This window comes from Lontra canadensis, unplaced genomic scaffold, assembly GCF_010015895.1.
Source record: "Lontra canadensis isolate GAN:19392208 unplaced genomic scaffold, GSC_riverotter_1.0 scaffold94, whole genome shotgun sequence".
NCBI classification, from domain to species: Eukaryota; Metazoa; Chordata; class Mammalia; order Carnivora; family Mustelidae; genus Lontra; species Lontra canadensis.
The window spans coordinates 2,220,315-2,238,260 of record NW_022631088.1 but is presented as its reverse complement, the minus strand read 5'-3'; the positions used below and the strand labels follow the sequence as shown (position 1 = coordinate 2,238,260).

General features: G+C 43.4%; 1 protein-coding gene and 1 non-coding gene across 2 annotated transcripts in view; both read right to left on the bottom strand.

The window, feature by feature from the left end:
• Positions 1 to 15,130, bottom strand: part of TICRR (TOPBP1 interacting checkpoint and replication regulator) — a 42,300-nt gene extending 27,170 nt beyond the window's left edge. Inside the window, exons 1-5 of the mRNA XM_032836765.1 lie at positions 14,343 to 15,130; positions 9,507 to 9,783; positions 7,941 to 8,176; positions 6,581 to 6,815; positions 5,536 to 5,665 (exon numbers count right to left, since the gene is read on the bottom strand). Of these exons, the coding sequence (XP_032692656.1) occupies positions 5,536 to 5,665; positions 6,581 to 6,815; positions 7,941 to 8,176; positions 9,507 to 9,783; positions 14,343 to 15,005 (1,541 nt within the window). The 5' untranslated portion in view covers positions 15,006 to 15,130. The remainder of the gene's footprint in view (positions 1 to 5,535; positions 5,666 to 6,580; positions 6,816 to 7,940; positions 8,177 to 9,506; positions 9,784 to 14,342) is intronic.
• LOC116854806 lies at positions 2,452 to 2,615 on the bottom strand. Its single transcript, XR_004380221.1, has one exon. It is a non-coding gene; the product is annotated as a U1 spliceosomal RNA (small nuclear RNA).
• Positions 15,131 to 17,946: the final 2,816 nt, after the last annotated feature.

The following is a 17,946-nucleotide window of genomic DNA, read 5'->3' as shown; positions in this document are numbered from 1 at the left end:
GGTTTTTCTAAAACGCTTTAACAACAAAATTATCCCTTTAAAAGCTAATCAAAAGATGTCTGCACAAGAAGTCTTCAAAAATATTTTTTGCTCGGAAGGGAAAATACCCCTCTCTTCTCACAATTTAAACACTCACACCAGAAGACAGGAGAGAAACATGCAGTAGACCCCCCCCAACAGCTCTTAGAAGAAACCAACCCATGCAAGAGACTTAATAATCACACTTGTAGACTCCATAACTGTGACACAATAAATGTGTTGTTTAATCCCTTCAAAAAAACAAAAAACAAAAAAACACACAAAAAAAAACCGCTCAGCAACGGAAGCTACCTGTTCACAAAACCATTAATCATGACACACAGGACTGACTTATTACCAAGATTCTTTATGTCCTAGGGTATATGCAGGCAACGATCCCATAGTTATTTTTTACTCAGTGTCAATGAAGTGTAAGACGGTGTAACAGAACGTCGTCACAGTGACTCCTGAATCATTTTCTCACGCTGTAGTAAACTAATCTGGGATTGTGAGAAGCGGATGAAGCAGGCCGGAGGGGGTGATCACGTGTCCAATGCTCTTCTGCCTAGGTCTACATGACAGTCACTAAGCAAACTAAGAACATGGCAACACTTTCAAAATGCATTACTTGAAAAAAAAAAATGCATTACTTGTATTTCACTGTCCTCCATTATGTGATATTATCTGATTTAAAGGAGGAGGAAGTTATGGCGACCAGTGTTGAATCTGGGGGGAGTCTCAGCTTCACACACGTAGCAGGTCTGAAACAGACTAATTCTTCCCAAGTGTGCTGGGATTGCCTTTCACTGAGGGGAGGGTTTGTTTTTCTGTAAATTTAGAACTTAAGAACCTTTCAAATACACAACAGAGAAAGCATTATTAGCTATGTACATCCCAGCAAGATTAAATATCTGTTAATGTTTTACCCTAACTACCTCAGATTTTTTAAAAAAATATTTTATTTATCTGACAGAGAGAGAGAGATCACAAGTAGGCAGAGAGGCAGGCAGAGTTGGGGGGGTGCGGGAAGCAGGCTCCCCGCTGAGCAGAGAGCCTGATGTGGGCCTCGATCCCAGGACCCTGAGACCATGATCTGAGCGGAAGGCAGAGGCTTATCCCACTGAGCCACCCAGGTGCCCCTACTTGAGATTTTTTTAATGAAATTAAGCATTACAGACACAAAAAAAAGCCCACTGTATGTTTTCCCATCCCTTCCTTCCAGAGGTATTCCTAGACCTGTGTTTATTTATAGAGACATACGTATGTATGGAAACCAACATAAATTGCTATTATATACATTCCAAGTTTTTAAAAATATCATACATCACACCCATCCCTCTGCACTTTGTCTGTACTCAACATATTTTTCACAAGCAGGTAAGTAGTTCTAGCTTACTCAGTTTCACTACTCTATAATATTCCCTTGTATAATTATACCATAGTTTGTTTCTCCATTTCCCCACTGAGACACAGCTGATTCTTTTTTTTTTTTTTTTCAAGACTTTATCCATTTATTTGACAGACAGAGATCACAACTAGGCAGAGAGGCAGGCAGAGAGAGGAGGAAGCAGGCTCCCCACCAAGCAGAGAGCCCGATGTGGGGCTCAATCCCAGGACCCTGGGATCATGACCTGAGCCGAAGGCAGAGGCTTTAACCCACTGAGCCACCCAGGCGCCCCGAGACACAGCTGATTCTTTCCACTTTTTCACTTTTAACGACTGGCAGTGAGCAATCGAGTGTAGCTCTCATGTTTGTGCAAACTGCTCTAATGTAGACACGTGTAAGTGCAATTGCTGGCGGTCAGTAAGTTTCTGCTTTACTAGGAATACAATCTGCTCTCTGAAATGGCTGTAACCATTTATGATTCTACTGTCTAAAGTGTTCTCATTTTCCCTCCTGCTAGATCGGATTTACCGACCTAGGACAATCTACTGGTATAAAATAGAATCTTGCAGGTTTTTTCTTATTGTGGTTTTCATTTTCATTTGAGCATCATTTTTTTTTTTTTAAGTAAGCTCTATGCCCAGTGTGGAGCTTGAACTCAGGACCCTGAGATCCAGAGTCACCTGCTCCCCGGACTGAGCCAGCCAGGTGTCCCAGCTGTTTCGTAGCTTTTCAAATTACTGTTCTGTTGGATTTCATTGCGTGAACTGCTTGTTTGCATTCTTTGCCCAATTGCTTGTCTTTTCCTTGTTGATTTCTAGGAGCTCTGTACTAATTTAGGTACTAATTCTTTGCTAGTTGCATGGATTACAGTCACCCAGGCCTATGACTAGTCCTTTTCATCATACAGAAAATTTTAAATTATAGTCATCTATTTTCCTTCATGGTTTGAATGCTTGAGGTTTTATGCAAAAAGATCCATTCCCAGCCTCAACTACTCATTTTCCCTTCTTACAATTTTATTTATTTATTTATTTATTTATTTATTACAGGGGAAAGCACGAACACAGTCCCCCACTACCACAAATTATGCAGTCGAGTTTCCCACATTTGGGGAAATCGCAGGGGTCAGCACATCTGGAGTGCAATGGATAAGCCTTGCCCTGGGAAAACCACCTTTGTGATCATGGTATCTCCCCTGCCAGGTAAGTATCCTTCTTATAATTTTACTTATTTTTTTTTTAATTTTTTAAGATTTTATTTATTTGACAGAGACACAGCGGGAGAGGGAACACAAGCAGGGAGAGTGGGGGTCGGAGAAGCAGGCTTCCTGATGAGCAGGGAGCCTGATGCAGGGTTTGATCCCAGGACCCTGGGATCATGACCTGAGCCGAAGGCAGACACTTAATGACTGAGCCACCCAGGCGCCCCCTTCTTAAAATTTTAAAACTTTACTTTTCACACTTGTTTTTAAAATTTTATTAGGATTTATCATTGTGTATGCTGTGAAGTAGAAATCTAATTTTAATCTTCTTTTCTTCTAGAGAGCCAACGGTCACACCACCATTTAGTGAACAGTCTGTTCTTTTCCAGATTTAAAATTCTGCCTCTGTCATATGCTGAGCTCCCATACAGGTGCAGGTCATTTTGGGGGCACTTAACTGTTGCATGGGTCTCTCTGTCAAATCATTGCACCCATCCCACGCTGCCTTACTCACTAGAGCTTTATGGTAAACATTGCTTTCCTTTTTTTTTTTAAGATTTTTTTTTTATTTATTTGACAGACAGATCACAAGTAGGCAGAGAGGCAGGCAGAGAGAGACAGGAGGAGGCAGGCTCCCTGCTGAGCAGAGAGCCTGATGCGGGACTCGATCCCAGGACCCTGAGATCATGACCTGAGCCGAAGGCAGAGGCTTTAACCACTGAGCCACCCAGGCGCCCCTAAACATTGCTTTCTTATAGGGGAAAGTGCACCTGTTCCGTCTTAGCCCTTTTAAGCTGTACCATGTTCATGAATCAGAAAACTCGTTATTAAGTCAATTCTTCCCAGACTGACCTACAGACTCCATGCACTGTTGGTGAAAAATCCCAGCATGCTTTTCTGGTGGAAATTTAACAGACTCATTCCATAATTTACATGGAAATACAAAGGATCTAGAATAGTCAAAACAATTCTGAAAATAAGGCAAACAAAGTTGAGAGGACTAAGACAACCTGATTTCAGTACTCGAGACAATGTGATATTAACACACCTTCTGGACCAGATTCTTTTCAGAAATAGACCTAGATGATGGTGGCCAACTGATTTCCACAAAGCTGTCATAGTAACTCAGTGAGAAGATTATCTTTTAACAAATGGTGCTCGAACAACTGGTTATCTCCATGGCAAAAATAAACCTTAGCTTTACCTCTTAATACTAATTTGAATTTCTTCTATATCTCTTACATTTCTTTTTTCTTTTTTTAGGATTTCTTTACTTGAGAGAGAGAGCGAGAGAGAGTGAGGGCAGGGGGCACGAGCAGAGGCAGAGAGAGAATCTCAAGCAGACTCCCCGCTGAGCACAGAGTCTGACACAGGGCTCAATCCCAAGACCCTGAGAACATAACCTGAGCTGAAACTAAGAATTGTAGGCTATACTGAGCCCTGGGCGCCCCTCTTTTACATTTCTAATATGGTTTGTCTGGGTGGCTCAGCCGATTAGGCGTCTGCCTTTGGCTCAGGTCATGATCCCAGGATCCTGGGATCAAGCCCCAAATCTTGGGTCTCCTATCCAGTGGGGAGCCTGCTTTTCCCTCTCCCTCTGCCTGCCACTCCCCCTGCTTGGGCTCTATCTCACATAAATATTTTTTTAAAAGATTTTATTTTTTTATTTGACAGAGATCACAAGTAGGCAGAGAGGCAGGCAGCAGGGTGCGGGGGAGTAGGCTCCTCGCTGAGCAGAGAGCCCGATGTGGGGCTCAATCCCAGGACCTTGGGATCATGACCTGAGCCAGAGGAAGAGGCTTTAACCCACTGAGCCACCCAGGTGCCCCATAAATAAAATATTATTAAAAAAAAAACAAAAAAGGGATGCCTGGGTGGCTCAGTTGGTTGGACGAAAACTGCCTTCGGCTCAGGTCATGATCCTGGAGTCCCGGGATTGAGTCCCGCATCGGGCTCCCAGCTCCACGGGGAGCCTGCTTCTCTCTCTGACCTTCTCCTCGCTCATGCTCTCTCTCACTGTCTCTCTCTCAAATAAATAAATAAATAAATCTTAAAAAAAAAAAAAAAAACAAAACTGATTGGTTTTGCTATAGATAATTCTATTTTATTTGGCTTCTCAAAGAATCACTTTATGTTTGTTGATTTCTATTGTGGTTTTTTTTTCTGTGATTCATGTTTGTTCTTATCTTTTATTACTGTCTTATTTTGGGGGTTTACTCCCTCGTGCTACTTCCTGTACTGGACCCTTAATTAATTGGTTTTTAGCTCTTCTTCCTTAAAAGATAAGTTCTATGAATCTTCCTTGAAGTATACTTAGCGGCATTACCCAAACGTTATTTTTCATTTTTACTGAGCTTTAATACTAAATATTTTCTGACTTCCATGAGTGCATTTTTATTTTTTCCAATTTTTTTTTTATCGTGGCAAAATATACATGCCATAAATATAACATCCTAAACACTTTTGAGTACAAAGTTCAGGGGTATTAAGTTGATTTATAATTAAGCTACCATCAATCACCTCCATCCATCTCCAGAACTCTCTTCATCTTGTAAAACTGAAACTCTGTGACCATTTAAAAATGCTCTCCATTGGGGTGCCTGGGTGGTTCAGTGGGTTAAGGCCTCTGTCTTCAGCTCAGGTCATGATCCCAGGGACCTGGAATCGAGCCCCGTATCCAGCTCTCTGCTCTGCAGACAGCCTGCTTCCTCCTCTCTGTCTGTCTGTCTCCCTGCCTACTTGTGATCTCTGTCTGTCAAATAAATAAATAAAATCTTAAAAAAAAAAAATGCTCTCCATTTTCACATAGTTTTTAATATTATGGGACTATACTAAGAAAATGCGGTATGCTACACAAACCAACCCATACGTAGAGAGAAGTGAGACCTGATTTCATCAGTCAATATCCAAAGAAATAAAAAAGGTTTACCCAAATGACTCCATCAAACTTGAACTGGCGCCACTAAGGTTAGAGCTAGGAAACCACTTCTCCACAACAGCCGCACTCCAGGGACCGGTGCGGCCAAGTTCCTGCTGGGCCCACTCTGGAACAGGAGCAGCTACAGGGACAGAAGCAGTGATGGGAGAGGACAGAAAGAAAGAAAGGCATTAGGCCCAAAGTGGAAGCACTTGCCCCTCCCTTGAACAGGTGGCAAAAGACACACAAAGTCACATCATTAACAACATTCCTTCGTCCACATCACCAATTCCAATGGGCCTATGCGGTCTATGAAAAATGCTACCCAGCAATGTACAAACGTAGGCTAACTCACAGTTCCTCAAACGCACCAGACACATGCCCTTCTCAGAGTCTTGGTGCTTGAGTTGCCTCTATCAGCAATGTTCTTCCTGTATTTGCAACCCTCCCACCCCTTACACTCCCCATTCCTTTTTTCCTGCTTTATTACAATGGCACTTATCTCTTTCAAACATACTATGCAACCTCCTTATTTATTGTCTTGTTTCCCTTGACTAGACAGTATACTAAGAACAGAGACTTCTATTTTGTTCTCTGACCCATTGCCATTACTTAGTACAGCGCCTGCCATGGCAGCCACTCAATCAATCTGTGGAATAAATATCAAATTGATTATATTTCTATCCACCTAGCATAAATAAGGTTTGTATTGTGTTAGTAACAATTCAACAGACTGCAAGGTAGACAGAATCACAATAGTTTCATATACAGTCTTCAATAAATATATTAATACAAGGTTCACCTTATACCTTTGATTCAAAGCAGTTTCACAGAAGTGCTTTAGGCTTTCTATAAATAATACTGATTTAAATTGCCTGAAGCTTGCTTGCAAGCTTAATTGCAAGCTTAAATTGCTTGTAGCTTGCTTTTATCTGTTTTATCTGTTTTATAATATATATTGGGGTTCATAAAGAGCACAGTGAAAAAAATTCTGACAGTGGAAAAAACTATAAACCCACTGCCCAGGAGTATGTTAGTTATTGGTTCAGAAGCTTACCGCAGGTAACAGGATCTTCAAGTGAATTGTGAACCTGATTCAAGACACTATCCATAATATCAGAAACAAGGGAAGCTGTATCCTGGGGGCTCTCTGCCACAACTGTTTGGAGAAAAGGTCTTTGAAATTCAGCCTCCTCAGTGCGGAACACGGTGAGAATTGTAGCATTGGTGGAGAGGGGGGAAATAACTCCCGTGATGGGGGGCCAGCCTTCACCAAGGTCCACACTGGCAACCTACGTCAGAAGTTCTAATTAGTTGAGAAGAATGTTGTCCTATGGCTAAAGAAGAATGTAGCTTAGTAAAAGACAGATTGATAGTTTCTCCTGATGATTATTATTCGAAAAGTGAGAACTGTGGAAAAGACAGGCTGGATGGGTATAAGTGCTAGAATTGAATTTAGTGACCATATTACCTTAATCTCTCAATTAACAAATAAGAAAAAGCTAAGGTTCCCAGGAATATTTACTAAGCACTTACAATGAGATTATAACTCACCGAGTCCTCAAAACTGAGGACCTCACAACATTACTCTGAGGTAAAAATGATTATTATCCCCCTTTTACAGAGGAGGAATTAAGGCTGAGAAATAAGTAACCTGCTTAAGGTCACCCAGGTACTAAGATGCAGAAGCCAAGAGCACATGAATTCGAAACCCATGCTCTTAACCCAATACTACTACTTAAGGGATTTATTCAGATTACACAGTTGGGCAGCAGAGCTGAGACCAAATTCAGACTGCCTGACTCCCGACCCAGTGCTCTATCAGAACACACAACTCTTAGAACACCGGTTCAGAGACTATAGAGCTTTTCTTTAAGTGTCTCACAATGGGATCCAGAAGATGGAAGCCTTCTGCGGTAACAAAGGCAAAACACAAAGTAAGGTGAGAAATTTGCTCGTCGTTTAAAAATAACCATCACCTTTCAACAAAATCTGGATAAATATGTATTTTTCAGAAGACATTTCTAAGTTTGTATAACTACTGAACACTATTACATCTAATGTTACAGTGCAGGGCTTTTAAAAAATGATATTGATTACAAAAGTTAATAAATATATAACAGAAGGCTTACAAAATAACTAGAAACCAGACATTACTTCACCGCCCTAAACTAATGCTTGCATTCCATTCGGCCCACTGCCTTTTTTTCCCCATGTGACTATAATTTAACTTAAATGGGATCAAGGTACACGCAGTTTTATAAACTGTTTCGTCACTAAGGGGCACTGTCATGATGCTGCATGTGTCACTGAAACCACGCCGTGTAGAACATTCCTCGGCACTTCATAAACACACTAATTTCACCTCACCAGTGTGGTTTTAGATAAGAAGGACTGAGCATGCGCCAGGTACCTACCAGGTGTAACTCTTCAGTAGCCAGCCTGCTTACCAGCTGCTGGAATAACACCCTCTGAGTTGACCTGTTCTCCGGACTTTGCAGCATCCAGCTCTCAGTGCCCAAAGTGCTGCTCGCTGGGAGAGACCACTGGCTTGCCGTGCCTTTTAGAAAAATTCTGACTGGTTTCTGGAAATGTCTCTGATGCATGGCCAGGGGCTCTAGGGTGACTGTCCATGTTTCTTGAGTCTCTTTGCCTGTTAGAGATAAGGAATATTAAAATTCTAATGTAATCGTTACTAAAAATAGATTTAATAGCGAGAAGAAAAAAAAATGAGATTGTCAGTGTGGTACTGGTATTGTCCCTTCACGGTTCAGCCCTCATCTAACGACAGGCTAGCGGAGCGAGTGCATTTCGTTCTATGGGAAGAGCTACATATGAACAGAATCACAATGGTCCAACTGAATGTCAGAAATTCTCAGTAATTATGCCTTAGAAAGAAGTATTGAAGTAATACTCGTGACTTACAAAAAAGACAACATGGCTTAAATCTGTGAAATAGAGTATATTACATCATATGAGAATGTTGAATTCTAAAGATTATATATGGCAAAACTACTTAAACAAAACTACTCTTGGGGCGCCTGGGTGGCTCAGTGGGTTGAGGCTCTGCCTTCGGCTCAGGTCATGATCTCAGGGTCCTGGGATGGAGCCCCGCATCGGGCTCTCTGCTCGGCGGGGATCCTGCTTTCCCCTCTCTCTATGGGTACCTCTCTGCTACTTGTGATCTATCAAATAAATAAATAAAATATTAAAAAAAAATTACTCTTGAAATTTCCTTAAACTACACACAATGTATATAACAGAGTTTTATGTACCCATCTCTACAGAGTAGGACTTCTGCGTGGGTACGGGATTCAGATGTGAGATTCACGATACAGCAGATCATGCAGTAAACTTCTGAGGACTCTAACATGCTGGCCCTTCCTGGTAAAAAGCACCATTTTCAGAGGCGGGTGACTAATTTGTTATTTCTTCTCTCAATCATTGCTTCCCTATGGCCTTCCATTTATCAGTCTTCTATGAGGCGGGAAATCTTACCACCCCTTTGCGTGGGCACGTGAACAGTATTATCCTTCTTTTCAACAGCTGGGAAATTCTTTAAAAATCACTCAGTATTCTTTTTAAAGGGGAGCTGGCAGTTACCCGGTGCCAGTGTTTAACACTTCCCCGTGCTACCTGATTCTGCACAGATACCTTTTTTTTTTTTTAAGATTTTATTTATTTATTTGAGAAAGACAGTGAGAGAGCATGAGAGGGGAGAAGGTCAGAGGGAGAAGCAGACTCCCCATGGAGTTGGGAGCCCGATGTGAGACTCTATCCCAGGACTCCAGGATCATGACCTGAGCCGAAGGCAGTCACCCAACTGACTGAGCCACCCAGGTGCTCTGCACAGACACCTTTTAATTACAAGCATTAATCGAATGCCTAGGCTGTTGGAAAATCGAAAGTGAAAAGCATAGGCTTGCCTGAAAGAAATCAATGTACCTGAGACCATAACGCTCCCCGAGAGAGTATTTGCTTACCTTCAACAGGGAGAAATAACGTTCCTTCCATCCGTGGAAAGGAGGCTTCATAGGCAGAATTATAGAGCAAACAGTTCAAAGTGGCATCAGGTGGCAGAGCTGAAATCCAGGAAGACGGGGCAGATTCACTCGCCAGCTTTTTTTCACTACCACGCAGCATTTCCCCAGCTTTAGTACAGTCCTGGCTGAAAGTTTCGGATGGTAAGATCGTGCCGCCAACAACTTGGAGCAGTTCACACAAGGCCCAGTACCCGAGGTGGTCCGGGGAGTCCCACAACTAAGGTAAAAATGACAAAGAAACACAGGGGGCTCTAAATGAAGCATCCATAAATCAAGTTTGACGGGAGTGGGAGAAAGTAAAGCTGACATCTACATTAAAGGATCAAATTACTCGATTACTGTATTTATTAAGCCACAAACCAACGGCCAGTATCTTGTCACCATGCAGCCTGCTCTCACCACAGCCCTTGTCATCTCTTGCCTGGACTCACTACATAGCCTCTCCCTCCTGGGTCTGGCCTCTCATGTTGCTCTCAGCATTCTCCCAGATCATGGATCTGATCATGCTACTTCTCTAAAAGTTTTCAAGGACTTTCCACTGCCTCCACGGTAGAGCAAGTCTTGGGCTTAGCCCAGCCCTAAGCAACCTTTCCAAACACATTATCTTTCCCTCGCCCACTGCTACCTTCCAGGCACACTGAACCATGCACCGTTTCCTGAACACGCTGTATTTTATCTTCCATGCTTTGGTTCATTCTGTTTCCAGTGCTTTCCCCCTTCTTCTCCAACTTGGGTAATCTAGCTCAAATTCTGCTTTCTCTGTAAAAGCCAGCCTTTATTTCCTCACATAAACAACTGTTCGTTCAACCTTCTTTTAACAAACTTTTATGGAGCAACCTTTATATGCTATGGATTAGTAAGACTTAGTCTCTGTCTTCTAGAATCTTAAAGTTGGGGGTAGAATGAGTAAAACCACAGTAACATGAAATATTTAACTCAGCATCACAGTATAACATGACAATATTCAAATAGTATAGGAACATGACAGAAGAGCGCCTGCCCCAAAATACAGTTACCCTGCTGGCTTGCTTACTCCACAGGACTTAACAAGGACTTACTTACTTGCTTACTCCACAGGACTTACTCCACAGGACTTAACTTATGCAGATCATAAATTGCTATGGAATGTGAGGTCTTCCCAGTCATCTCCAGACTCAAGTTCAAAAAAGGCCATAAGAGTACCCAAGGTCACAACAAAGCAAGGACTCATCCAAGAACCAAGAACTATCTTGGAGAGTGCTTTTAAAATGAGGGTCATGACCCTTTGGCAGACTGGGATGGATCCTTTGATGGATCAACTGACTGGCTCGTGATCAGCATCAAAAAAAACCAGAATCGGGGCGCCTGGGTGGCTCAGTGGTTAAAGCCTCTGCCTTCGGCTCAGGTCCTGATCCCAGGGTCCTGGGATCGAGTCCCGCATCAGGCTCTCTGCTCAGCGGGGAGCCTGCTTCCTCCTCTCTCTCTCTCTGCCTGCCTCTCTGCCTACTTGTGATCTCTGTCAAATAAAAAAAAAAAAAAAGAGAGAGAAAATATCTCATATAGTGAAAATAAACAATATATTATAAAATTTTTGTTCCAGTTATGCATGCCAGCTTGGAAATTAATCAATTAATATTTGCTGTTACCATCTATATGTCCATACCTGTGTTCACCGCTATGGGGGAGAATGGTAAGCTAGTTCATATACCATAGATCCTGATTAGGATTTTCTGCCAAAGGGAAACAAAAAATTTGTTGAAATTGTTAGATATTCTGGCTAGAGGACAGCTAGGGGGAAAAAAAAAAACTGCTTATCAATTGAAACGTAAAGCTTTTTATTTTTTTTAAGAGTTTATTTATTTATTTATTTATTCATGAGAGATAGAGGGAGAGAGTGAGAAAGAGGCAGAGGCACAGATCCCAATGCGGGACTTAATCCCAGGACTCTGGGATCATAACCTGAGCCAAAGGCGGATGCTTAACCATCTGAGCCACCCAGGTGCCTGAAAGGTAAAGCTTTAATAAGAGTTGAAAAAGACATTAACTTTTGATGAGAATATATGCATGACTAAAAAAACCACAATCACAAAAAAAACCCAAAAAACCACAATCACTATGTAGAGTATGGTTATACCTTTCATTTTTATGCATGTAACAGATTAAGTGAGAGACAAATTTTAGTGATAATTTCAAATCTGGAGATTTATAAACGTCCACAAGACTATAAATTCAGGGGCACTTGCTTGGCTCGGTCACTAGAGCATGGGACTCTTGATATCAGGGTTAAATTCGAGTTTTACATTGGGTGTAGAGATTTGTAGATTACTTTAAAAAAATAATAAATCTTGGGGGAAAAAAAGACTATAAACTCCACGAGAGCAGGAACTACATCTGTCTGGGTCACTAATGGTACACCCAGCACCCAGCAGATATGGAACATGTACGTGCCGAATAAATCAGAGGTACAAAGTCAAGAGCATGCCAGTGGTCTGCTGTGCTCCCTTCTATCCTGTAAGAGTTCTGTGCTTGGATCCCTCCTCCCCCAGTCTGTGGGTCCAGGTTCTGTTTCTTCCGCTTCTGTCTCTCAGACTATGAGCTCCGCAAGATAGGACCTCTCCTTCCCTTCTCTCTACCCCTGTAGTGAGAGCGCTCCAGGGACTAACCTAAAACTCCCTTTTGTCTCCGCAGTGTGGTGGGGCAGAGGCTTTTTGAACAGGAAAAGATGAATCTTCACCAGAAAAAAAAAATTCCAGAGAAGCTTGTTTGATGGGCATTTTCTTAGGGTAAACAACATAGCAGATGTGAGAAGGGAAACCTCAGAGAAAACCCATCCCCTCAGATGGTAGAATGTCAGAACTTGAAGAGATCTTTAAAAAGACACCATCAATCTACTTATTGAAATGCTGTTCCAAAAAGAAAAAAAGGAGAAGACTTTCCAAGCCCCATCTGCTAAAATTTATTTCTAGCCAGTATTTGATACAGTTCCAGAATAAAGTCTTTGGTGTGATTTGGTATTCATTACCCCAAATCACGCAGTTATGTGTTGTGTACCATGTCCAACACATGATTTGCTGCCTTAACAAATTTTAAGTTCTAGGATTCCATTTTCTCCACCAAAGGCCCTTAAACACCTTTGTTCTTTCCTTTTCTCTGACAAGCCACTGCTGCCTTATTTTGCATTTATCATGTCTTTTTTGGGCTTTGTATGTGAAAGAACATTGGAGATTTTAACTTTTTTTTTTTTTTTAAGATTTTATTTATTTATTTGACAGACAGAGAGCACAAGCAGGCAGAGAGGCAGACAGAGAGAGAAGGGGAAGCAGGCTCCCTCCTGAGCAGAGAGCCTGATGCAGGGCTTGATCCCAAGACCCTGGGATCATGACCTGAGCTGAAAGCAGAGGATTAACCCACTGAGCCATCCAGGTGCCCCAGGAAATTTTAACGTTTATTATTCTTTAAGTACCTGCCCATTTTCCATTTGTAATCTTGCAATTTAACCCACTCCTAGTTTAGTCACATGTGTTTCCAGTAAGTGGAATCACATCTTTCATTTGGTTAAGCCACTGTCCATCAATGAGAAGAAAATCTGCACTTTGACTGCCTAGGCCCTACAGACATGTGCTTTCTGAAACAAACTAAGCTCCTTTCCATTTCAAATCTTTATACCTGCTCTCTGTCTGGAATGTTCTCTCTCAACCTTCCTGTTCCTCCTCCTTTACCTCTCCCACTCATGAAGCTCCTTCCGCACCCTTCTACCTCCTGTTGCTCACCTGTTTGTTCTTATCTGTTTAATATATGTTCCTCACTGGAAGGTAAACCACCCCAGCTGGCCACCACACCTTCTGCAACTTTTACAGTGTAGTAGGCACTCAATGCAATGGCTTCTCAATGGCTATTTGTTAATTAAATGAAGGTGACAGGAGGAAAAATGGCAAGGGGAAAAGTACTTATTGTGGGCCTGGGTGGCTCAGTCTGCCTTCGGCTCAGGTCATGATCTCAGGGTATTGGGATCCAGCCCAAGGAGGAGGGCACCCTGCTCTGCAGGGAGTCTGCTTCTCCCTCTGCCCCTCCCCCCACTCATTCTCACTTTCAAATAAATAAATAAATAAAACCTTAAAAACAACACAAATTTATCTCGGGGTACTTAACAGGAGCAGGGGGTCCCACTGCCTAACAAAAATCTAAATGGGCCATTTGTGACTACAAGTATCTACATTTATTCCTTTAGTCAACAAATAGTTACTAAACTGGCACAATGTTCAATACGCATCTTCAGAGGATACAAAGCCTTTGAGGTATGTTTTAGACTAGATGGACGGTGAGAGACTCGCACGACTGGAAGACATAAAGGGGACAGGGGGAGTGCCACAGAAGCGCGGGGACATTCGGAAGTGGAGACTGAGCAGTGGTCACGGGACAAGGCGTTCTAGGTCTGGGCTGGCATAGAAGAGTGAGCCCTGGCATTCGGGGTGACCGGTGACACGGAACACGCAGTCAAGGTTTGTTGACCGACTAGACGATGCTTCCATGTGCTGAGTATTCGTCCTGTGTAGGAAAAACGGCACCTGGGGAGGCAGAGAAGGGCCCAAACTGTGAAGGGCCTCACACGCTTACCTTAGTGTGTACCAAGGACCTACCTGTCGTCGCAGTTTGCGACCCCGGGACTTCCCTTCTGAAGGGACCCGCGCCGGTGGTGCTAGTCTGGCTCTGGGTCTCCCCGCTGCTCCGCAGACGCTGCCGGGTTCTGGTCTGCCAGCGGGACACGGAGCGCCGCGTGTGAGCTCCCCGCGGACTTACCTTCGGCCCCTCGGTGGTATCCAGCCAGTACAAGGTGATTTTTCGGGCGATCATGACCTCCTGGACCCTCCTGGGCAGCAACTTCTCCATCACCTGCTTCGGGGGAGGCGGCAGGCGCTGGGCCTGCGCCTCGCAGCCGGACACGAACTGCAGCAGCTCCCTCTGCGAATGCGGACAGGGGCCCAGCAGGAAGACCGCGTTCCCAAAGCCCCCGAGCGCGGTCTCGGCCTCCTTGGCCTCGCCCTCCACGTCCAGCAGTCTCCTCCCGCTGCTGCGCAGGATGGGCTTCGTGGGCGACGTGATCTCGGGCCGGTCCCACTGGTAGTCCAGCAGCGTCTCCATCAGGGCGCTGTGCGTGTGGCTGGCCCGGGGCGCCGGGCCCGGCAGGTGCGCGCCGTGGGCGCCGTCCCCGAGCCTGGCGTCCAGCTCCTCCTCGAAGTCCTCCCAGGAGCGGGCCCCCAGTTCGCGGAAGTCAGACACGCGGGACGGCCGGCCCCGCGCCCCCTCAGAGTCAAAGAACTTGAAGGCCCAGCGGACCCTGGCCAGGCCGAATCGGCAACTCAGGTAGGTGAGGAGGCGCAGGGCGGCCCGTCGGACCGGACTCCGGTCGGCGGCACCGCCCGCGGTGTCCAGCAGCAGCATCACGTTGTGACAGCAGGCCATGTCGGCCGCGCCGCCGCCCCGGGGCTCCGGCCGGGGCCCGCGCGGCTCTCTTCTCGGCTCTAGCTTCAGACAACCAACGCCATTCACCTCTTCCCTCAGGAGCTCTCATGGAAAAGCTCCCGCGCTCTCCAAGTGCTCCTGCCATTGGCGGAGTTGGTCCCCAAAGTCAGCTCCTATTGGTCGCTTGCCTTACGTCGCTTACGTGAGTAACTTCCATTCTTGGCGCTGATTGGAAAGGAGGCGGAGAAGCTCTCTGCCTGATTGGTGGAGGGCGTGGCTCTGAGCCGGGCTCCGTGTTCCGGGGAAAACTTAACATTCATTGGCTTGGGCCTTCGTTTTAAAATTTAAAGAGGTTGCGCTTCGGGGGCGTGTCCTTAAGTTTCCCTTTTGGGCAGGAGGCCTGCGTCGGGGCGATTGTGCGCAGGCGTGGGTGCGGGCTGCTGGGAGGTGTTTACTAAAACTTGCAAAGTTGGTACTGGGAGGGCATTGGGGATGGTCTTACTCCAACTGGAATGAAGCCACCCTCGACTGCCCATGGGGTAGAATCCGATGATGAAGACTTTCGTTTTCTGTAACTTAAGAAAAAATTATCAACAATTTAAAGTTCACCTCTTTTTCCCCGATGATTTCAAGGAGGTTCTCTGAAGAAGGTGATTAGATCCAAATAAAAAAGACGTGTACGTACATCATAGTTATCTGACTTGAGAAAAACTGGAAAACAGCGCAAGTGCGAATGACTCAAGTACAGTACACCCTAAAGGGAAGGAACATCATGTAACTTTTTATAGGTAACACTAGATGAAAAAAGGACCGCGAAACAGTGAGAACCCCCGACTTTTTTTAGGTGTATATTTTTAAACTGTTAAAACTGGACGGAAAGTTGTCTGTGATGGTGATGACATTATGCTGATTTTTTAAAAAAGCATATAACACTTTTCTAAATTGTCTATAATTCTGTATTGCTTTGTTTCATAGTCAGAGGGGGGAGGGATAATATTTAATGACTAAAAAGTATTTCCTGTTGCAAATAGAAGAAGGCAGATTTCCAAAAGGGCAAGAAGTTAAAGGAATATTCAGGTAGAGTCTAAGGACAAAGGGGGAGTTTGTTTTTGGTATACTGTAGGAAGGTCAAGGAAAGGGGGAACCCTGGGTCAAGGTCCCCTTAGGAGATACACAGAGCTGTCAGGGAGTTAAAATTCAGATGATGAAGATGACACTGGGAGGCTTGGTAAAAGCTGTGGGTTCAGTGCAGGACTCCGGCCGTCTGCAGGGTCTGCAGTGAAACCTCTGTTTCATTCTTGATATAGGTAATTTGTGTTCTCTCTCTTTTTTAATATCAGTCTAACTAGAGGTTATTGATCTTTTCAAAGAATGAGCTCGTTTCATTGATTTTTGTTTGCTTGTTTTCAGTTTCATTGATTTCTGCTCTTTTTCTCTTCCTTCATTTTTTAAAAAAAGATTTTATTTATTTGACAGAGACAGAGATCACAAGTAACCAGAGAGGCAGGCAGAGAGAGAAGAGGAAGCAGGCTCCCTGCTGAGCAGAGATTTTTTTCCCCATGCTGGATCCCAGGACCCTGAGATCATGACCTGAGCCAAACGCAGAGACTTTAACCCACTGAGCACCCAGGTGCCCCTCTCTTCCTTTGTTTTGCTTTACGTTTATTTTGCTCTTCTTTTTCTAGATTCCTTAAGTGAGAATGTAGATTATTGAGGTGAGAGTTTTCCTCTTTCCTAAGATACGCATTTAGTGCCATAAATTTTCTCAGCACAGCTGTGTCTCACAAATTTGGACACCTTATTTTTTTTTCCACATATCTGCATATTTTTAAATTTCTCTTGAGAATTCCTTTTTGACTCATGGATTAATTTAAGTGTGTTGTTCGGTTTCCCATTGTTTGCAGATTCCGTGTTATCTTTCTATTTTTGATTTCTAGTTTGATTCCATTGATTTGGTGGACACACTCTGTATGATTTCAATTCTTTTAAACTCACTGAGGTTTATTTTATGGACCAGGATATGATCTATCTTCATATATGCTCCTTGAGCACTTGAAAAAAGTGTATATTCTGCCACTGTTGAGTGGAGTGTTCTAAAATACCAATTAGATACTGTTGATTAGTGGTGGTTTTTAGTTCTTCTGTGTCTGTGCTTTCTGTCTAGCTGTTCTATCACTTGTTGAGAGAGAAATGTTGAAATCTTCAACTCTAACTGTGGATAAGTCTGTTTCTCCTTTCAGTTCTATCATTATTTTGCTTTATGTATTTTGCATCTCTGTTGTTTGGTGCATACACTTTTAGAATTGCTATGCCTTCTTAGTGGATTGACCCTTCTATCACGATGTAATACCTCTCTCTATAACTGGTGATTTTCTTTGCTCTGAAACACTTTGTCTGCTATTAATATAGCTCTCTTGCTTTCTCTGATGAGTGTTTGCATAGTATATCTGGCTTCATTCTTTTTCTGTCAACCTTTCTATATCATTATATTGAAGTGAGTTCCTTTACATGACAAAAGATTGAGTCATTTTAAAAAATCTGTTCTGCCAGTCTCTTTTAACTGATGTATTTAAACTATCTGTGTGTAATGTATTAGGGCTTAAGTCTACCATTGTATTTTTTTGTCTGTGGGGTTTTTTTTGTTTGGTTTTGGTTTTTGGTGTTTGGTTTTCTGTTCTTCCCCCTGCTTCCCTCACGAACATTTTAAAATTTTTTTATTTTTTTAAGGACTTTATTTATTTATTCGAGAGAGAATAAGAGTGAGAGAGATTACAGAGGGAGAGAATGGGAGAAACAGACTCGCCTCCAAGCAGGGAGCCTGACGAGGGGCTTGATCCCAGGATGCTGGGATCATGACATGAGTGGAAGGTAGACAATGAACTGACTGAGCCACCCAGGTGCCCCAGTTGAACATTTTTTTAAAGATTTTGTTTATTTATTT